Raw genomic sequence first — 23262 nt, forward strand, 5'->3', positions numbered from 1 at the left:
TAATTTCTGTTACAGTACAATTGGCATATAATATTATGTTAGTTTCAGGTGTACAACATAGTGACCTTTTATATGTTTAGATATGTTTACGCAAATATTTACCATGTGTTACAACTGCCTATAGTATTTAGTACAGTAACAGGTTGTACAGACTTGTGGCCTAGGAGCAATAGGCTATCCCCTAGGTGCAGCAGACTATACCATTTAGGTTTGTGTATGTACACTGTATAATGTTTGCACAACATCACCTAATGACAAATTTCTCAGAACATACTGTCACTGTTAAACGGCACGTGATTTTATATGAAAACCCAAAATGAACATCATACTTAATGGTCAAAGACTGACAGACAGCTTTTTGATGACACCGGATCATTTACAACAGCGGTTCTCAACCTGTGGGTCGCGACCCCGGCGGGGGTCGACGACCAAAACACAGGGGCTTTAGGCAATCCCTGTGTTTTGGTCATTCGACCCCCGCCGGGGTCACGACGCACAGGTTGAGAACTGCTGATTTACAACAACATGGATGGACCTTGATAACATTATACTGAGCGAAATAAGTAAATCAGAAAAAACTAAGATCTATATGATTCCATACATAGGTGGGACATAAAAGAGACTCAGAGACATGGACAAGAATGTGGGGGTTATGCGGGGGGGAGGAGAGGAAGAGGGTTGGGGGAGAGGAGGGGCACAAAGAAAACCAGTTAGAAGGTGACGGAGCCCTGGCCGGTTGGCTCAGCGGTAGAGCCTCGGCCTGGCGTGCGGGGGACCAGGGTTTGATTCCCGGCCAGGGCACATAGGAGAAGCGCCCATTTGCTTCTCCACCCCCACCCCCCTCCTTCCTCTCTGTCTCTCTCTTCCCCTCCCGCAGCCAAGGCTCCATTGGAGCAAAGATGGCCTAGGCGCTGGGGATGGCTTCTTGGCCTCTGCCCCAGGAGCTAGAGTGGCTCTGGTCGCGGCAGAGCGACGCCCCGGAGGGGCAGAGCATCGCCCTCTGGTGGGCGTGCCGGGTGGATCCCGGTCGGGCGCAAGCGGGAGTCTGTCTGACTGTCTCTCCCCGTTTCCAGCTTCAGAAAAATACAAAAAAAAAAAAAAGAAGGTGACGGAGGACAATTAGACTTTGGGTGATGGGAATGCAGCATAATCAAATGTCAAAATAACCTAGAGATGTTTTCTCTGAACATATGTACCCTGATTTATCAATGTCACCCCATTAAAATTAATTTTAAAAAATGTTTAAAAAAAAAAAAAAAGACTGACAGCTTTTCAAAATGGTAAGCTCAGGAACAAGACAAGGATGTCCAATTCTGCCAGTTCTATTCAACATAGTATTGGAAGTTCTACCCAGACCAATTAGGCAAGATAACAAAATATAAGGCATTCACATTAGACAAAAAGAGGTAAATAATGTATCTTCACATATAACATGTAATTCATACATAGAAAGCCCTAACAATACCCCCCAAACCTGTTAGAACTAATAAATGAATTCAGCAAAGTTGCAAAATACAAAATCAACACCCCAAAATCAATTCTTTCTATACACTAACAATAAACAACTGAAAAGGAAAATAAGAAAACAACTGCACTTACATTGGCATCAAAAAGAACAAGTTACTCAGGAATAAAGCAAGGAAGCAAAAGGACTTGGACTACACTGGAAATTACAGAACACTGCTGAGAGAAATTAAAGACACCAATAAATGGAAAGATCCTGTGTTCAAGGACTGGAAGACTTCCTATTGTGGTCAATACCATCCAAAATTATCTATTTTTTGCAGATATAAAAAAAATCCATCAGAAAATCTATATGGAATCTCAAGGAACCCCAAATAGCCAAAACAGTCTTGAAAAAGAACAAATTTGCCCTGCCCAGATAGCTCCGTTGGTTAGAACATCATTGCAAAGTGCAGAGGTTGCCACTTGGATCCCAGGTCAGGGCACATACAGAAATAGATTGATGTTCCTCTCTTTCTTTCTCTCTCTCTGCCTCTCTCAATCTCTCTTCCTCTCCCTCTCAAATCAATAAAATAAACATTAAATAAAAGAAAAATTTGGAGGGGAGTCTCATATTCCCTATTTCAAAATGTGTTACAAACTCACAGTAATCAAAACAGTATGGTACTGGCATACAGACAAATATATAAACCACTGGAACAGAACAGAGAGCCTAGAAATAAACCCTCACAAATATAATTACACGATTTCTGACAAGGTGCCTAAGCTACTGAATGGGGAGAGTCGCTTCAAGAAATAGTGTTGGGCCTGACAGGCGGTGGAACAGTGGATAGAGCATTGGACTGGGATACAGAGGACCCAGGTTCAAGACCCCGAGGTCGCCAGCTTGAGCGCGGGCTCATCTGGTTTGAGCAAGGCTCACCAGCTTGAGCCCAAGGTCGCTGGTTTGAGCAACGGGTCATTCGGTCTGCTGTAGCTCCCCGGTCAAGGCACATATGAGAAATCAATCAATGAACAACTAAGGAACCACAACGAAGAATTGATGTTTCTCATCTCTCTCCCTTCCTGTCTGTCCCTATCTGTCCCTCTCTCTGACTCTGTCTCTGCCACAAAAAAAAAAAAAAAGAGAAATAGTGTTGGGAAAACTGCTTAGCCATATGTAAAAGAAATAAGACCATATACAAAAATTAACTCAAAATGGATCAAAGACTTAAATGTAAAACCTGAAACTATAACCCCAAAAGAAAACACAAGAGGGGAAACTTCAAGACATTAGATTTGATACTGATTTCATAGTATGACACCAAAAGTACAGCAAACAAAACAATAGTCAAATGGGACTACATCAAACTTTAAAACTTCTATGCAGCAAAGAAAACAATCAATAGAGTGAAAAGCAACAAACAGAATAGGAGAAAATATTTGCAAACCATCTGCTTGATAAGGGGTTAACATTGGGAATATATAAAGAACTCCTACAGCTCAGCAACAAAAAAAAACAAGTTTTTTTTATAATTCTGTATGTAAGCATAAAAATCAGGAAGGAGTAAAGAGTAATGAAAAGGCTAAGAACAGCTAGTGCTCGACTTACAACCACCATTGGTTCCGACAGACTGGTCGTAACACGAATTGGTCATAAGTTGAGTACGCTATATGTACAGTACTGTGAAATGATGTTATAAAAATCTTTAAGTCATATTTTATCATAATTTTCTTTCATTATTGTTATATATCATAATTTTCTTTGTTCCTTTTATGCCAACTGAATCATCTATACACCATTTTGTTTCTTATTTTTACATTTGTCAGGTTTAAGTAAAACACTGCATTACCAGTACAACTGGTTTAATATTTGCAAAGACAATTTCCTCTTGGTAGACATCTTGGGAGGGTTTGATGAAAAATATCCAAGACACAAAACACAAATTGCTGTACCAAGTCTGGGATAACAGTTGAAATGGTGCATGCGGAGATGGTAGTGCTGCCGGAAGCTGGTCCGCACTGTTGTAAGCCCAGCTGGGCAACGCTTGCACTGCCAGATGCGGAGCAGTTGTGGCTAGCGATTGTGGTCGTAAAGTCGAATGGTCATAGTTGCATAGGTTGTAAGTCGATCAATATTTGTATGTAAGTAAATCTCTTATAAACATTGACTATATAAAACAATGAAAGATATTGTGGGGTTTAAAATATATGAATAAAAATACCTGAAAGGAGTTCTACCTCCAACTAAGATGTAGAAAGTTGGAAAAAAAAAACACTGCTTTTGAGATAACAATAAACAAAAGCAAATAAACTACAAAATAATTTTTTGTATGATCAGGAAGCAGAGGTCTCACAACAACCAAGGGGACTGAAATCTAAACACTGCCCAAGAACAGTAGACAAACACTGGCTCAACTGTAGCAGAACAAAGGAGGAAAAGATGCAGGGCACCAGACTACCAGGCAATAAAAATCCCACTAAAATTATTAGCAAATTGATAAAAGCTGAGTGTGGGCTAGCCTGAGCCTAAAACTCTGGGACTCAGACACAACAAGACTCTACAGGCTTTTCTCTGCAGACCTTAACCAGATACTCAGGGGAAAGATTGGAGGTGGGGCAGAAGATCAGAGAAAACCCCCATAGAATGCAGTCCTGGAGGAGAGGAGCAGTCTCAAATGCAGAAAAGGCTCAGAGGCCCTGACTGGACCCTTCTCTCCTACTTAAATTATGTGGGAGGGTCAGCAAATCATGTCTACCCCAAGGTACAAGTTATTGCTGTTACAATAAAGGTAAAAAAAAAAAAAAAAACACCTCAGCCCTGGCCATTTGGTTCAGTGGTAGAGCATCGCCCTGGTGTGTGGACGTCCCAGGTTTGATTCCTGGCCAGGGCACACAGGAGGAGAAGCACCCATCTGCTTCTCCACCCCTCCCCCTCACTTCTCTTTCTATCTCTCTCTCTTCTCTCCTCCTGCAGCCATGGCTCCACTGGCCCTGTGTGCTGAAGACAGCTCCATGGCCTATGCCTCAGGAGCTAAAAAAACGGCTCTGGTTGCAAAGGCGCAAGGTCTCCAGATGGGCAAACCATCGCCCCCTGGTGGACATGCTGGGTGGATCCTGGTGGAGGCACATGCAGGAGTCTGTCTCTGCCTCCCATCCTCTCACTAAAATAAAAAAAAAAAAGGAAAAAAGCCTCTTTCCTTACAGAATAGGGTATAAAACAGTCTTGAACCCATGATGCTATCTATACCAGTGCTAGCAGAGGTCTCTACCACAAAAAATATATATATATCCTGCACAAGACCTGCTGGATGCAAGGCAAAACATGAATGCCACGGAAGAGGACAGGACCACTGAGAAGGTCCCACCAGTGAGAACAAGGCACTGGAACTGCTTAAAGACTAAGGTAGGCCAGGACAAGAGAACACTGCTGTCCACATGCCCCCATACTAACAAACATACTAAACACATCATACTCAAACTTCTGAAAGCTAGGAATAAGGAGAAAATATTTGAGGCAGGAATCTTTTATATTACTACCAAAGTAGCCTTGACTCTGTGTGTAAAAGCTCAATTATAGACCTTTGTACTGTAATTACTTAGGCCTTTGTCCATCTTTTCTACTATGCTGTAAGCTCTTCAAAAGAACAACCTGAATGATCTCTGCAGCTTTCAAATCCTTTGGCCATAAGAGACACTTAAATCAAGTATAAATTTTAAAAACTTAAAATTAAAATTAAGAATATATTATCAACTATGAGCAAAATGACCAGATAACATCATCTCCCAAGTCTGTAATACATCTTTGTTCTCCTAAATGCGAAGCCCAGCCTTTTACTAGGTAGCTCAGATACTTAATGGGTTGGAAGTCAGCTGTAAGAACAGAATCCAAAATGTGGGAGGGGCAGCAAATCACATCTACCCCAACATACAAGTTATTACTGTTACAGTAGGGTAAAAAAAATACCAGACAACAAGCAAATCAGTTCTTTACAGATAAAGAAAACAAAGACCCTAAGAGGATGAGACATTTTAATTCAGAACCCTCATTTGTAAAACTTCACTTGCCTTGCCTAGATGAAGACTTGATTTTGTTTTAAATATGTATTTTGTTTTAACAATGAATAGCTCAATTTTTCCTAGCTAAATCTGAAGACTTACAAATTTCAGAAACATTCAGTGAAGGGAACCTTAAAATCACCTGAAAAATGAGTCTTTTCTGGAAAGAGCTTACTTTAAAATATAACCAGTATTTCTGAAAAAGGAAAAAGAAAACAGATCTTAGCCCAAGGCAACTAAGTCAAATATAAAAATTGCATTTTCTAATGCTCATTATACTAGTATCCAGTTTATATATATTTTAATAAGTTAAATATAGATGGCAGCTATCTGAATTTCCTAAGACAATTCTATGAGGAACTGGTTTTTAAAAAAACTCCCACTTGCCTCTTGTGCAAATGTTGAGTACGTAAACCAAAGTGAGAAGAGCTGTCTTCTCATTTCGAGCATCCCCATTTGTCTAGACGCTGCCTTGCCACCAGTCAAATGTGCCTCTCTTTTCAAATATTTGTCTTTTGGAATAAAAACAAAAGAGTGACCTCTTAAGAAACCTGGAGAACTTGAATATCACAAGCTATTAGTAAGGAAACTGTCAATGAAATATTATCCAGGATGCTGCTGCTAGTACTATATATTAAGGGTTCATAATTTATTACTTTAAATTCCAGGAGGGTTTAAGAATTGTTGGCATCCCAAAACAAGTAATTCTGAATCATAAAGAAAATGTAACCAAATCCTGATACCCCAGGCACTACAGTCCAGTGCTCACTGTTCTTCCCTCTACTGAGCTGCAGAAAGAAGGAAGAGAAGGAAAAGGGTTTCTTTACAAGGAAAGAATAAAGCACTTACACTTCATAGGACTTTCTAGCCATAGATGCCAGGTGCTACCCACTGAAATCCAGGCTTGGACTAAGCTCCACATTTCTGAAAGGACCATCTCAACCGAAGCCTGGGGCTCAGAGTCAGCAGGAGGAAGCTGCAGCTCCCACTAAGAGCACATTTCAAAGAGGCTGCAACAAGAGAACATTTTCCATTTAAGCATCTAATTCCAATCTCACATTTCACAAAGCAGTAGCAGAACAGGCCTTTATATCAATATTTTCAAAAGATATTTCCATGACTATGTGATGAATATGAAGCAGGCTATGGCCCAGCAACCTTTTCACTAACATATTCTAAGTCTTTTATTATACTTCACAGCAGATCCTAAAAGTAATAGCCCCTTTTTTCCTTTAATGGTGCACTGTTGCTCCAAGTCTCACTTCTACACCAACAGTTCTAAAACTGCCGAATCAACTGAAATCATTGAGCAGACCCTCAACAATGCAAGCACACACCCATAGGAGCCCCCTAACGATTCATTAGCTGCCAAGAATTAGAAGCAGATTAAGGCTGTTAGTTAATCCTACCAAAAAACTCCTCAAATTAAGAGAATTACTTAAAATACTTCACTGGGGACAGAAGAGCTCTGGTGAACAGAAAATGAGGTTGAAAAAATACAAAATTTCAAAAGGATTTGAAAAGAAACATAAAAGTGCCAGGTTGCTGTATTTTTTAAAGCATTTCACTTAGTAAATTATATTTATTAAATGTTTTCAAAGATGTATAGTATAATGGGGGAGAGGAAACTAGGTCAGAGCACAGAGTGAAAAGAACTCCCATAAAAAAAAGTAAAACAACATGTTTTAGACATATGCCCTGTAATAATGTAATATAGACCTAGAAAATCAAAATTTACCAAATCAAGAAAAAAATCATTTTCATGATATAGGTTAAGAAAAAACAATTTTAATTTACCTGAAATAGAGAAAGTGATTTTTTTGAAGTCAGTCAACTGACTGACTTCAATTCAGGTTTTTATATCTAATTTAGGTTTTTATATCTAATCTTTTATGAGAATTTTATAAATTGCTAAATCTGTCACAAGTTACTGTCTCATGGTTTTCTTAAGACAGCAGGGAGAGAAAATAGCTTAAAGAAATATTTTAAAAATATAAGTTATGGGGTACAAAAGATAACCATCACTACCTAAAAATTACATTTTCCAAAATAACCGGTTTTGCAAGATGGCCTGAAATGCAAAAACCATGATGAAATGAAACTTAGCTAATACCTTTACCACAGCAGTGATGAGTTAACAACTCCCACCTCCAAAAGCAAAGCGTGACAAAAATAATCATAAAGATCCTGGTGTGACTAGGTGGATAAAACATCATCCAGAAGTGCCAAGGTCATTGATTTGACCCCTGGAGTCACCCGCTCAAACCCAAGGGCTCCAACCAAGGTCAGGGCACATAAGCAATCAATGGGTGCAAAACTAAGTGAAACATAGAGCTGATGTTTCCCTCTCTCCCTCTCTCTCCCTCCCTCTCTCTCCCCCTCCTCTCTTTTCCTCTCAAAAAAAAAAAAAAAAAAAAAAAAAAAAAAAAAAAAAAAAAAAAAAAAAAAAAAAAAATCCTAACAACCCCTAGCAAGCTCTAAGAACCATAGAGACAAGTTTAGCCAATTTACATCTTCAGTCATCTCCATAATTGAAAAATTAAAATGGAGATATCATTTTCCTTATAAGAGGGAAGAGAGCCTGGCCTGTGGTGAGCAGTGGATAGAGCACTGACCTGGAGAGCTGAGGTCGCTGGTTTGAAACCCTGGGCTTGCTGGGTCAAGGCACATACAACAGCAACCAATGAACAGCTAGAGTGAAGCAACTACTTCTCGTCTACCCCCCTCCCGTAAAATCAATAAATAAAATCTTTAAAAAGAAATAAAAATAAAATAAAAATAGGGAAGAGATTCCTGGCTAAAAACAATTCTTTAAAACACTATAAACTATTGAAATTCCAGGAGAAACACTTCAAATCAACTTTGAAGACCGTAATTCCCATATACATTGTTCTGAGGAATCAAGACCAAATGACAGCACTGCCCACGGTGGTTTCCTCAGTTTCTGATGAAATCCCAGCATTTCTGGGACAGGTGTTTTCAAACAATCCTATGTCACAATAACCTGTCGAATCAATTTTAGCTCAACTCTGTATCTGTCAGTCACACATAATCTGGTCCTGAAAAAGCAGGCCAAAATTTTTTCATGACAAGTGTAAAGAATAAGAACCCAAATTTAGTTATCTTTATATGTAAATATTAACCTAAAAAATGACCCTGAAAAGAGATAAATAAAAATGGGTCCATAAATCAACATGGGCTGGGAGTGATTAAAGCATGTACTTCTAAGTAATAGCTTCATTATGGGCCTTATAATTAAACTACTACAGAGCCCTGCTTTAAAAGCAGAAAATCTGACCTGTGGTGGCGCAGTGGATAAAGCGTTGACCTGGAAATGCTGAGGTCACCGGTTCGAAACCCTGGGCTTGCCTGGTCAAGGCACATATGGGAGTTGATGCTTCCAGCTCCTCCCCCCTGTCTCTCTCTCTCTCTCTCTCCCTCTCTCTCTCCTCTCTAAAATGAATAAATAAATTAAAAATTTTTTAAAAAATTGACTAAAAGCAGAAAATGTCAAGCTTTAAAGCAAATGAGTAGCCCGTATGAGGGCTTCCTGAAAGCCAAAAATATAGAAATTGTATTTCTTTTCCTTTTTTTTTAAACAGAGACAGAGAGAGAGTCAGAGAGAAGGATAAATAAGGACAGACAGACAGGAACGGAGAGAGATGAGAAGCATCAATCATTAGTTTTTCGTTGCGCATTGCAACACCTTAGTTGTTCATTGATTGCTTTCTCATATGTGCCTTGACCGCGGGCCTTCAGCAGACTGAGTAACCCCTTGCTCGAGCCACTGACCTTGGGTCCAAGCTGGTGAGCTTTTGCTCAAACCAGATGAGCCCACGCTCAAGCTGGCGACCTCAGGGTTTCAAACCTGGGTCCTTGAGCATCCTAGTCCAGCACTCTATGCACTGCGCCACCGCCTGGTCAGGCGAAATTGTATTTCTTTTAATCATTGGTCTCTATTGCTGCATATCTGAGGAAGTTTTATAACAACTCATATAAACCAGAGGAGTGAGATTATTAAGGCCTATTCAACATATGTTAACACTGTGCTGAAGATTCAAGTCTTTCAGTCTTATAGAAATGTGAGATGTCTAGCCTCAAGTATAGTAACAAATGCACTGAAGTATTAGGAAACTCTGAATGCTTACATATAAACATGCCTATTTTCAAGTCTAGTTTCAGGTACATATACTCTGCTTTGGTGCTATTTAGTAGTATTACTTTATGGCTGAGACCAAAACCAAGCAAACAATAAACATAGAAAAACTGAAAAGAATTGTGCTACAGGCTTGAAAAAAATAAGTAGAAACCATAATGTAAACTCCATTAGAAAATTTCTTATAGACATTAGAAACTTTCTAATGGAGTTTAAAGAAAAAGTCTTGTATAAATTACAGTTTTTAAATAAACCTGAAATGCTTTGTGTTAAAAAAATAAAATACATGGTTCATAATATTTTTATTTTGGGAACTCTACCTGAAAGAGAAAATTAAGTCAGTACTTCTAAAAAGTTCTGCATACCAAACATTACAACAGTATCCCCTTTAGTAGAACTGTGAACTTCTAATCAAGAAATAAAGCTTCTCTCTGGGGCTTCACCTGTACACAGTAAAGGATTGGTAATATCTCAGTACCAGGGTACAAACTAGGGAAATACAGGAGAGATAATCTAAGCAATCTCAACTTCTATGAATGAAATGTGTTTTTAAGTTCAAGAGCTTAAAATTCTATAAAATCTGGAAAACAGCATAGCAGTTCCTAAAAAAAAAAACACAAAAATACCCATAAAATTACAATATGATCCAGCAATTCCCCTTCTGGATATATCCTCAAAAGAAATTAAAGCAGGGACTCTAACATATTTTTATGAACCCATGTTCATAGCAGCACTGTTCAAAAAAATCAAAAGATGGAAGCAACCAAGCATAAATAAGTGGAACAAATCAACGTTTCCCTCTCTCTCTCCCTTCCTCTCTCTCTCTCTAAAGTTAATAAATAAATTTAAATAGCCACAATAGCCATGTTGCTAAAGCTACCAGATTAGAGGGCATAGCCAGATTGGTAAACTCTTTGGGAAAAGTTCTTTGGTTATCATTTACTTACATACTCCTACTTTCCAGCAATGCAAAGCATACAATACCGCTGACACTTGAATAACATGGGTTTGAACTGAAGATTCACTTACACACATTTTTTTTTCAATAAATACTATAAATGTATTTTCTCTTCCTTATGATTTTCTTAGCATATTTTCTTTTCCAACTTTATTGCAAGAATACAGTATATGAGAAATATAACAAAATGCATTAATCAATTATTTTTGCTATTGGTAAGGCTTAGTTGTTTTGGGGGAATCAAGTTATACACAGATTTTCAACTATACCCCAACATCCATGCTGTTCAAGGGTCAAATGTATTCCTGTGTTCAATGAACTAACTGATCCATAGATGTTTAGAAACATTTTCTATTTTCTAGAAGGCTTTCCTTTCTTTTTTTTTTAAATAAATTTTTATTAATGTTAATGGGTGACATCAATAAATCAGGGTACATATATTCAAGGAAAACATGTCCAGGTTATCCTGTCATTCAATTATGTTGCATACCCATCATCCAAAGTCAGATTGTCCTCCGTCACCGTCTATCTAGTTTTCTTTGTGCCCCTCCCCTTCCCCCTTCCCCTCTCCCTCTTTCCCTCCCGCACCTTTCCTTTCTTTCTTTTTTTTTTTTTTTTTTACACCTTTTTTTTTACCTTTCCTTTCAAAAGCATGTTATGTTTGAAGGGTCACTTGACCAAAGGATGAGGGCGTAAGCATTAAAAAAGCCTAGATCTTCAAATAAATCAAATTATGATTGCAATTGCTAGAGAAAAATCAAAAACTATGTTTTAGAACTCAGCTAAAGAATCAAGAAATTCCAAAGAAGAAAATTACTAGGAAAGAAGTTTGAAACTGATACTCCATGACCTATGACCTTCCCGATATTTAGAAGTTCCCAAGGATATTAAGCAAACGTGACAACGCCAACTTAGTCCATCAAAGCATCTTTCACTTGATTTATGCTTTTTATGTTTTTAATCATTTCTTTTTGGTTTCCAGAATGAACTATAAAACTTCTGAGATTACTTCTAACCCAGAGATTTATCTCTGTAAGAGCAGTCTCCTAGTCTTCTCCTTATAATCTAAATTACAAATGTAGAACAAATAAGCAGCATAACTAGCCTATAAAAAGACAGTCTTTCCTTCCGTGGCTTCCTACATTGTCTACTAACTTTTGTTACTGGGATGCACAAAGAAAACTACTAGGCATCCAAAATAGCCCACTGTTAGATAGGCTTCCTTTAAGATCTGTCTCAAAATAATAGCTGTAGGTAGTTTCCAAGAATTTTAGTGGAAAATAAGTTCAGAATAATGAATATAGATTCTTTAGAAATGGCTGTTTTAATGAATGAATGCTTCCCTTCCTCCCCCTCCCCTTTCTATCTAAAACACACACACACACACACACACACACACACACACACACACACACACAGTTGGCTGGTACATCATCCCAGGGTACAGATTGCTAGTTTGATTCCCGGTCAGGGCACATACAGGAACAACTCGATGTTCCTGTCCCTCTCTCCCTGCTTCCTCCCTCCGAAAAAAAAGGAAAGAAAATGGCTGTTTTATATAAATATTAGTGAAAGAGAAAAGGTGCTAATTTGCAGCATGGACTAACCAGTGGTTGGCAACCACGGCTCACAAGCCATATGCGGCTCTTTGGCCCGATTGCGGGCGCAAAGGCCAGCTTAGGAGTACCCTAATTAAGTTAATAACATTGTACCTACCTATATAGTTTAAGTTTAAAAAATTTGGCTCTCAAAAGAAATTTCAATCACTGTACTGTTGATATTTGGCTCTGTTGACTAATGAGTTTGCCAACCACTGGACTAACCCACATCCAAATTACATCTTCTATCAAAACTATTATCACCAGTTCACTAGAACTATATTAAATGACCCTAAGATCAGTAAAATGCATGGTGGTGGGGGAAAAGGATAATACATAATTTTTCAAAATGTATATTCTTCAAAGTGGTTTTGAGATAAGCCACACATAGTCTGTTCTTTACCAATTTCAAATTAAAACACTATTTTTAAAAATTGTTATTTATTGATTGCAATGACAGAGGAAGGGGGAGTAAGAGGGGGAAAGGAACACTGAGCTGTTTCTGTATGTACCCTGACCAGGGATCTAACTGGCAACCTCTATGCTTCTGGAGGGTGCTCTAACCACACAAACTGTTCAGCCAGGGCTAAAACACTATTCTTGTTATTACACTAAAACAGACTTTTGGTTAAAATGCCAATGACTACTTCAAAAAAATTCCTCTCCCTTTATGTACCCAAGTACTTCAAACTATAAAAGGAGTGCAACAGAAACTCAAAGTTTGTTTTAAAAAAAAAGACTGAAAACATCAAAACAGGAGGCTGAATAATATTGTTTATTTTCAATTACCCAGAAATAAAATAGAATAGCAATATAAATAAATAAAATCATAGATAAAGAAAAATTTGAGTTATTTAACTGTCCTTTTGGAGGTGCCTACAAGTTGCTCTTCATTCAATCAATGGTTTGGGCAAAAGTATGTCTATAGTTGTCAGTTTGCAAAACAGTTTATTTTAGTATAATAAGTATGTCTTTTTCCATACAAACCACTGTAACCTACTTTTGCCCACTCTGCATTTTTAAGAACTTGTGTCTCGGCCCTGGCCGGTTGGCTCAGCGGTAGAGCGTCGGCATGGGGTGCAGGGGACCCGGGTTCGATTCCCAGCCAGGGCACATAGGAGAAGCGCCCATTTATTTCTCCACCCCCCCCCTTCCTCTCTGTCTCTCTCTTCCCCTCCCGCAGCCAAGGCTCCATTGGAGCAAAGATGGCCCGGGCGCTGGGGATGGCTCCTTGGCCTCTGCCCCAGGCGCTAGAGTGGCTCTGGTCGCGGCAGTGCCACGCCCGGGAGGGGCAGAGCATTGCCCCCTGGTAGGCAGAGCATCGCCCCCCGTGGGCGTGCCAGGTGGATCCCAGTCGGGCGCATGCGGGAGTCTGTCTGACTGTCTCTCCCCGTTTCCAGCTTCAGAAAAATACAGAAAAAAAAAATTAAAAAAAAAAGAACCTGTGTCTCAGGCACCTTGATTGCTTTTTTCTTTTTTTTCTTCTTCTTTTCCAAATGAGAGGAGGGAGATAGAGAGACAGACTCCCACACACGCCTAGACCAAAATCCACCGGGCAACCCCCATCTGGGGCCAATGCTCTAGGGCAGGAGTCCCCAAACTGTGGCCCACTGAGGCCATTTATCTGGCTCCGCTGCACTTCCGGAAGGGGCACCTCTTTCACTGGTCAGGCATCCGCATCCTGTGCTCCTGGAGTACTGTATGTGGCGGCGCTACAAAGCACGGCATTGCTCATGTACAGTACTACTTCCGGTGACACAGGACGCATGCAACACGGCTCCGGAAGCACGTCATATCACTTGTTATGGCTAGCAGTAACAAATATGGAACCGGGCATTGACCATCTCATTAGCCAAAAGCAGGTCCATAGTTCCCATTAAAACACTGGTCACTTTGTTGATTTAAATTTACTTGTTCTTGCCTGACCAGGCAGTGGCGCAGTGGATAGAGCGTCAGACTGGGATGCAGAGGACCCAGGTTCGAGACCCTGAGCTCGCCAGCTTGGACCCAATGTCGCTGGCTCGAGCAAGGGGTTACTCAGTCTGCTGAAGGCCCATGGTCAAGGCACATATGAGAAAGCAATCAATGAACAACTAAGGTGTTGCAATACGCAATAAAAAAAAAACACTAATGACTGATGCTTCTCATCTCTCTCCGTTCCTGTCTGTCTGTCCCTGTCTATCCCTCTGACTCTCTCTCTGTCTCTGTAAAAAATAAAAAAAAAAAATTAAAAATAAAAAATTAAAAAAAAATAAATTTACTTGTTCTTTATTTTAAATATTGTATTTGTTCCCATTTTGTTTTTTTACTTTAAAATAAGATATGTGCAGTGTGCATAGGGATTTGTTCAGTTTTTTTTATATGTCCCAACGGTCTGAGGGACAGTGAATTGGCCCCCTGTGTAAAAAGTTTGGGGACCCCTGCTCTAGGGCCATGCTTACAATGGAGCTCTTTTTAGCACCTAAGGAAGAGGCTCCATGGAGCCATTCTCAGGACCCAGCATCAATGCACTCGAACCAATAGAGCCATGGCTATGGGAGAGGAAAAGAGATATACAGAGAAAAGGGAGGAGGAAGAAGCAGATGGTTGCTTCTCCTGTGTGCCCTGACCAGAAATCGAACCCAGGACATCTACACACTGGGCTGACGCCTTATCACTGAGCCAATCAGCCAGGGCCGAGATTTTTCTTTTTTTTTTTTTAAGAGTGAGAAGCATCAATCATCAGTTTTTCATTGCGACACCTTAAGTTGTTCATTGATTGCTTTCTTGTATGTGCCTTGACCTCGGGCCTCAGCAGACCAAGTAACCCCCTGCTCGAGCCAGCGACCAGATGAGCCTGTGCTCAAGCAGGCGACCTCAGGGTCTCGAACCTGGGTCCTCCGCATCCCAGTCCGACCCTCATCCACTGCGCCACCGCCTGGTCAGGAGAGATTTTTCTTTTTTAAGGTGGGTTAAAGGGGTGGCAGAAACTCCCAAGAATAAAGAGAATATAAACATTACTAATATGAACACAACTGTGGAAAGCAGAAAACTAATGGAGGAGTGTTAACAGTCTTAGCACGTCTGAGAAAACGGAAATAAGCCTAAGGGTAGGAAGGGAGAATGGGATGAGAATGCCACCAAGGAGCAAACTGACTCATTTGCAAAATCTCAGTTAGGCTCAGAAAACAGAATACAGGTTACAGCAGATGTACATACAGATGGAACAGAAAACAAGAGTGGGTTCAAAATCTGTATAAGCAGTTAAGATTCCTAGATTTTCTTCCTGACTGAGCAGCCAGGCTACTATTCTCCTACCACCTCAGATGACTCAAGGTTTACATTGGGAAGACTGAAGAAGTGGGACTCCAGACTCTTGCACTGTAGACTCACGTCAAGGACAGGACTATCATACTAAAAATGGAAGATTAAATTTAAGCCCACACACCTAGTGGTGAGATCCATCCCTTGGCTCATTTTCCTACCTGCCACTAGCAACCTTGTTTATACTCTCCAAGCAGAAGACCAGAGGACTTCTCTCAGGGTAAAAGTAGTCCAAGAGAAAGACAATGATGAGAGAGACAGGGTGCCCCTCTCAACTGCCTATCAATTGAGGGAGTAATCCTTGAAAAGACTATGGAATCCAGAATTCAGAGCATCCAACATAAGAAGTAAAGGAAATTCCCTAAGTTAGTGTTAAATAGAGACCCCAGGACAATAATTATGCAACAACCAGGAGAATAACCAGGCCAGATTTGAGCAAGGGGATTTAAGGCTCTTGGGGAAAGTTTTCTTCCACCAAAACAGAAAACAGTTACTAGTTTGAATATACTGACATGGTATTTAAACTTACTGACAAAGTTTGGGGTGAATTCTACAGATAACTAAAAAGAAGGAAATGTGAAAGAAAAAAGGTAATGTTTACCGTGAGAAAAAACGTTGCAAAAAATGGGAAATATTACCATAGTATATATGCTACATGGTTTACGATGTATACTGATTTAATAAAAAAAATGTGGCCTGACCAGGCGGTGGCACAGTGGATAGAGCGTTGGACTGGGATGGAGAGGACCCAGGTTAGAGACCTCAAGGTCGCCAGCTTGAGCGCAGGCTCATCTGGTTTGAGCAAAGCTCACCAGCTTGAGCCCAAGGTCACTGGCTCGAGCAAGAGGTTACTCGGTCTGCTGAAGACCCACGGTCAAGGCACATATGAGAAAGCAATCAATGAACAACTATGGTGTCTCAACGAAAAACTGATGATTGATGCTTCTCATCTCTCTCTGTTCCTGTCTGTCTGTCCCTATCTATCTCTCTGACTCTGTCTCTGTAAAAAAAAAAAAAAAATAGAAAAAAAAAGTGATATAATTATGTTAGATTGAATGAGAGGAAGTGGTGGGAGCCTAAATCCTTCTTTCATAGGAGGAAGTCTATGCATAACTCCTCTTTTTTTATCCTGCAGTTTTTTAGTACAATTTCAATTTTACAACTTTTTTTTTTTTTTTTTTTTTTTACAGAGAAAGAGAGAGTCAGAGAGAGGGATAGATAGGGACAGACAGACAGGAATGAAAAAAGATGAGAAGCATCAATCATCAGTTTTTCATTGTGTCACCTTAGTTGTTCATTGATTGCTTTCTCATATGTGCCTTGACCGTGGGGCTGCAGCAGAGACCAAGTAACTCCTTGCTCGAGCCAGTGACCTTGGGTCCCAGCTGGTGAGCTCTGCTCAAACCAGATGAGCCCGTGCTCAAGCTAGCTACCTCGGGGTCTTGAAACTGGGTCCTCCACATCCCAGTCCAACGCTCTATCCACTGCGCCACTGCCTGGTCAGGCTCAATTTTACAACTTTTAAAAAAAAATTTAAAGTTTAGTTTTGAATTTTTAAGTTTAAAGAAACTTTTAATTTTGATAAAAAAATTAAAATTATGTAAGATTTCAAAATAAAAACTATTGGCCCTGACAGGTTGGCTCACTGGAAGAGTGCTGGCCGGAGTGTTGATGTCCCAGGTTCAAGTCCTTGTCAGGGCACACAGAAAAAGCGCCCACCCCTCCCCCTTTCACTTCTCTCTCTTCACTCCCTCACCCTCTCTCTCTCTCTCTTCCCCTCCTGCAGCCATTGCTCAATTGGAGCGAGTTGGCCCCAGGCACTGAAGATGGCTCCATGGCCTCCATCTCAGCTGCTAAGAGCTCGGTTGCTGAGCAAAAGAGCAATGCCTCAGATGAGCAGAGCATCACCCCTCCTAGTGGGCTTGCCAGGTGGATCCTGGTTGGGGCACATGTGGGAGTCTGTCTCTCTGCCTCTCTCCTCTCACTGAATAAAAAAATTAATTAATAAAATAAAATAAAAACTATTATATGAGGTTACTTGAAATTCCTGAGTCAATTAAACGGAAGAAAAAGTGGATTGCGATCAGGGCAGAACATCTGAGTTAGTGATTTTGGAAGCTGGTGACTTTTTAATAACAAGACCCAGGGTGTGACTTGTGTGACCAGATGGCTGAGAAAAAGACGTAAAGAAATTACGAGGCCAAAGTGTTAGCTGAACTGTCAATCCAGATGCTGAAGCTGCCTAAAACAGTGATGTGTGGCCATGCTGGGTATTTCCCAAATTCACTTTTTACCATGTTCTCTGCCCTAGTATGTAGACCTGTATGGAATAGCTTCTGGTTGGGTTTATCCAAAAGGGAATCCCAGGGGGGAGGTTAGGAGTAAGGTCAAGACATTTATTTCTCCAGCTTCCTCCCTGCGAAGTCACCTCATGCTGGCTGTGTCCCTTCAACCAAAAACCACCACTCCTCTTAGGCAGTCAACTCCATACTGTTCTTGATAATCTGAATAACCACTCTCACATCTTTCCCAGTCTACAGATGTTCACAATTTGGCTACAGGTGACAAATACTATCTCTTTAGGTATCACATTTTTTTATCCTATTTTAAGTGTGCCAACTGTTCCTGTTGGGACCCTGTGTGAAGAAGTGATGAAAATGAAGATGATAACGATGTAAGGTTGTAACAGAGAATAGTGTGAAGTAATTAGAGAAAAGTGAATACCATTTAAATAACAATTACTAACATATTTTGAGCTCTAGGTTCCAAGAACTTTCACGAGTTCTTTGTAGATATGAACTCATTTAATCGTTACAAGCATCCAGTGTGGCAAGCAGAGATCTTCTGTCTAGTTCATTTCCATATACCAATGCTTAGAACAGTTGCTGGTACATGGTAAGAACTCAAATACTGATTTGAAGTACATATAACAATAAGTAAATTTAGTAGGGAAGAGCTGACTTTTGGTATGGTGTAGCATTTCTCCTATTTACTTTGAAAACCATATGAAGATCGGGGACTTGTCACTCCCAGATCACAAAAACTAACACAAGACTAAGTAAGACCATATATGAATGATTTTCTTAGGTAGCCTACAGTGCATCCTATTCCTTTATCTTCCCACGAGGTTATTCAGGACTTTGTTCCCATGCTTCTTTTTAAGTGTAATATTAAAAGTCATAAATCTTAAATTATTATGGATGTGCAGCTTAGGGGCTGTTTTAAAAGAACAAGCAACTTTAAGTACCAGCTATTAGTTTTAAGAAAAGAAATAAAAGATGAGGGGGCAATTTTTAAAAAATAAAGTGCAAACATAAGAATGGTAAAGGCAACATGATCAAATATACACACACAAAAATAACACACATCAAAGATAAATATGAAAATTAGATAAGGAAACATAAGACAGGTGAATCAAAGAATGCAGAAATACAATAGGTATAAAAGGTTGCAATGAAACCCTTCACTGGATGCTCACACAGTTGCACGGAATAATCAAGGCAGCTATGACACTCGTATTTTATGACGACCAAAAAGACAAGGTTAGAGAACCAACATACAGCCAAGTGAGAACTGCAAAGTATTTTCTGAACTCAGAACTGACGTTTCTTATCTTTACGTTACGTTACACTTCAAAACACAGGCAAAATTCACGTGTACAAGAATCTTAGAAACCTGAGAAGTTTCCAGAATAGTAAACTCAAACTAGAGAAACATGGGCAAGAAAAGTGTGAGGTGTAAGGCTACGACTGGGAAGGAACTACCAGACGCAACACTTGGGCACAGAGGGGTGACTGATAAAACATCCTCAAGTGGAAGAAAGAGAATAAGAGGTGCTTGATTTGGTTGAAGGAAGACAGAACAGAAAAGCAGGGCTTAAGAAGCAAGGGTAAAACTTCAAGAGGACTGTACGGATGCCACAGTCCTGTGTAGGACTTGCAAATCAAATTCTACGGGGTGGGGAAAGGGACAGATCGCGACCGGCCAGATGCGACTAGTTTCCAAAAAGCCGCGTAGCTAGCTGTAGCTTCGCAGCCCCACCCCGCGGGAACAGCTCCTCCCCAAGGAGGACCTCACGAGGCCAACCGCCGGGTTCGGGCTCCGGCTCGTGCCTAGTTCCCACCCGGCCCGTGCCCCGCGGGGCAGAACGGCCTCTCTGGACCCCTCACCGAACGCTGCAGCTCCCCAAGCCAAAACGAGGCGCGCTCCTTTCCGCTCGGATCTGGGTCGTGGTAAAGCGCCTGCACTGCCTGGTACACGAGCTGCAGTGTTGGCTTTGCCCCTTCCATGGTGGTGGCGGTGGTGGCAACAGTGACGGCTCTGGCTCCTCTCCGAGGCTCCTCCGGTTGCTCCTCCTTCACGCTTCCTTACTGTGTCGGCCACGGCCGCTCCCCGACTGGCGCCATCTCCTCTTTGGCCGTTACCAGGGCAGAGGGGTTCCCCGTGCAAGTTGCCCCCCTCGGAAACAGAGGTTAGGTCGTATTCAGGTTCCTGGCCTTTTTTTCGATCCTGCCACTAGACTCCAGACTTCTGAAACCGGACGCCGGTGCTCGCCTCCTCACCCGCTGACCGACCCTCAGAAGTCTGTCTTAGCACCACACTAACCACGCGCTGTATGTAAACCGCGTTAATCCGGACCGGAAGCGGCAGCACGGATACCTTTGGCACACTTCCGCCTGGTGCAGTGCAAACAGCCTCCTTCCCGGCGCTCCTCTTCGAGTCTCCCCGCCCTCTTCCGGAAGTGGCCCTGCAGGGCCAGGAGCCGGAAAGAAGTGTTTGCAGGTGGTTCTCTCGTTCCTTGCTTCCGACTGGATCCAAGGACCGACTGGATCCTTGTTTTCCATACCTGAGCCGCTCTCTTCTTGGTAATGGATCTGAGATGTTTCTTCTGCCTTCCGACTTGTCTATCTCTCTTTAGAGAATCCTTTCTGACCCTGGTGGCCAAAAGACGTCATTTCAACCATCCTGGGCGTGCCTACTGTACAGAAATCCAATGACTTAAGACAGGTCTTCTATGCTGACTCTAGTGGAGGAGACAGACACGTAATCAAATAACTGTTGTAGAAACCTGAAATATGTGGTACATTGAAATAATGCCTAGAATCCCCGTTCATCCCTCTCTTTTCCACTAAGGTTTTACACCTCAAAGGGTATTTCTATTGCTCAGGACACTCTGAATTCCAGAGTATTTGCATGCATCTTTAAGGTCATTACCACATTGAATTGTGTTTTTGTGTATGCCTTTCAGAACCCAAAATAAATGGTCTAACAATTCTTAATTCACAGAATAAAATAAAAACCTTAAAATATGTACTATGAAGAAATCTAGGACAAAAGGTAGTAGTATTTTTTTTTAATTTATTGAGTTTTAGAGAGAGAGAAAGGGGGGAGAAGCGGGAAGCATTAACTCATAATAGTTGCTTCCTTTATGTGCCTTGACCAGGCAAGCTCACGATTGGAACCGACAACCTCAGCAATCCAGGTGGTGGCTTTATTCACTGCACCATCACAGGTTAGGCTAGGTAGTAGTATATTAAAGTATTTCCCAACATTGTTGCTACTCCGTTGAGATAATAAATACTACTGTATGATCAATGCTTACAATATGTAAAGCGCTTTAGGTATAAGAGCTCAATTTAACACTATACTAACTAAATCCCCCTTTTAAGGAATAAGATGTAGGTAATGAAAGAAAAAAAAGATGTAGATAATGTATTTGCCCAAGGTTACACAGTTCTTTTTTTTTTTTATTTTAGAGAGGAGGGGGGAGGGGGAGAGAGAGAGAGAGAGAGAAGGGGGAGGAGCAGGAAGCATCAACTCCCATATGTGCCTTGACCAGGCAAGCCAGGGTTTTGAACCGGCAACCTCAGTGTTTCCAGGTTGACGCTTTATCCACTGCGCCACCACAGGTCAGGCAGGTTACACAGTTCTTAAATAAAAGTCAGCATTTGACTCTACATCAGTCTCACTCTAAAGCCCATTAAGTGGTACAGTCCCTATCATTCTGTGATTTAGCTTGCTCATGAATTGTTACTCTCAGTGGGTTTTCATTGCCAACATCACAATAAAAACAGTGGTAATGACCCTGGCTAATTTGATCAGTGGATAGAACATTGGTCTGGCATGTGGACATCAGGGGTTCAATCCCTGATCAGGGCACACAGGAGAAGTGATTGTCTGCTTCTCTTCCCCTCCCTTTCCCCCTTCTCTCTTTCTTTCTCTATTGCCTCTCATAGCCACTGGCCTGATTGGTTTGAGCGTCCACCCCAGCCTGGTGCTAAGGATAGTGTGGTTGGTCTGACTGAGCACAGGCCTCAAGTGCTGAGGATAGCTTGGATGATTCGAGCATCCACCCCAGACAGGGCCGGGGGGAGAGGTTGCCAGATGGAACCCGATCAGGGTGCAGGGGAGCATGCGGGAGTCTGTCTCTCTATCTCCCTACCTCTCACTTGGAAAAGAAGAAAAAAATAAAGTCAGAGCAATTGTTAATTTCATTACATATAATAGAATTTTGGTTATATAGAATAATGTCCTTATTTACTTAGAAATACATAGTGAAGTGTTTAGGAATGATAAAGTATAGTAATGGAAACATCTGTCCTTTGTCTTCAGTTCCTGACACAGTCCTTCCAAAACTCTTAGAATTTCCTAAGTGATAGAAATGCCTTTATTGTTATAAGAAAGTGACTCAAGGCAGGCCCCTACATAGCTTCAGGAAGGGGTTGGTCACCAGAAAAATCAACCAGACTGACCTACCATGAGTAAGAAATTGGATTGAATCACATAACCACTGATTTAATTCATCATGCCTAGTGGACACTGAAGCTCAGGGGAGCCTCTGGTCGATGAATACATTGATGTGACAACAGAATGACAAGACCAAGAGAGAACAAGGGAACTCTCCCTTCGAAGAACTTGCCCAATGATTGCCTTTATAATAAAACTATAATCAAGTCATATTTATATTACTTTCCTGAGTCTGGGATCTTCTCTAGGAAGTTATTGAACTGGTGAGAGTTGTGGGAACCCCTGGAGTTGTAGCAATTTGGTCAGGAGTTCAGGTGGCCTGGGAACTCCTAAAGTAAAGTGGACATCTGAAGCGAAGGCAGGTTTATGGGGGACTGACCTCTTAAGCCTGTGGAGTCTGATACTACCTCCAAGCAGTTAGTGTCAGAATTGAATTGCAGTTCAGCCAGTTGGGGTAGAAATGGAGTAGGTGAGATGTTCATGAAGTCCATAATTTAGTTCAATAGATATAAACTTTACATCCTTCCCCCCAAATGAAGCAAATAATGGCAAAATCTTTATAACTGTTCAGTGTAGGGGGTAAGTAAATGAATTCACTGTACCATTCTCTCTACTTTTCCATGTTTGAAATTTTCTGAGTTGAAAAAAAAGTCAAAACTGGGGATGGGGTGGGGGAATCAAGTCGATTTTCATTTATTGACATGAAAAGGTGTCAGAAAATATTGGAAAAATAAACAGGTTATGACTGAGCATGTGAAATACCTATTGATATTGACATCTGGAAGGATGTTCAAAAAAATGTCAACAATGGTTATCCTGGTGATGAGATTTTGAATGATTCATACTTTCTTTTTTGTGTATTTCTTCATAGCTCTTATCACCACTTTATGTATTCCTTTTTTTTTTTTTTTTTTTTTTTTTTTTTTTTTGCTACTCCCTTCATTAATATACAGGCTCTATGCAGAGAGGGACTTTATTTTAGTCACTGCCATATCCCC

General features: G+C 40.8%; 1 protein-coding gene across 1 annotated transcript in view; it reads right to left on the reverse strand.

The window, feature by feature from the left end:
- TNPO3 (transportin 3) overlaps positions 1-20516 on the reverse strand; it is a 73277-nt gene extending 52761 nt beyond the window's left edge. The window contains exon 1 of the mRNA XM_066362643.1: positions 19687-20516. Within this exon, the coding sequence (XP_066218740.1) occupies positions 19687-19806 (120 nt within the window). The 5' untranslated portion in view covers positions 19807-20516. The remainder of the gene's footprint in view (positions 1-19686) is intronic.
- Positions 20517-23262: the final 2746 nt, after the last annotated feature.

This window comes from Saccopteryx leptura, chromosome 2 (assembly GCF_036850995.1).
Source record: "Saccopteryx leptura isolate mSacLep1 chromosome 2, mSacLep1_pri_phased_curated, whole genome shotgun sequence".
Classification (NCBI taxonomy): Eukaryota; Metazoa; Chordata; class Mammalia; order Chiroptera; family Emballonuridae; genus Saccopteryx; species Saccopteryx leptura.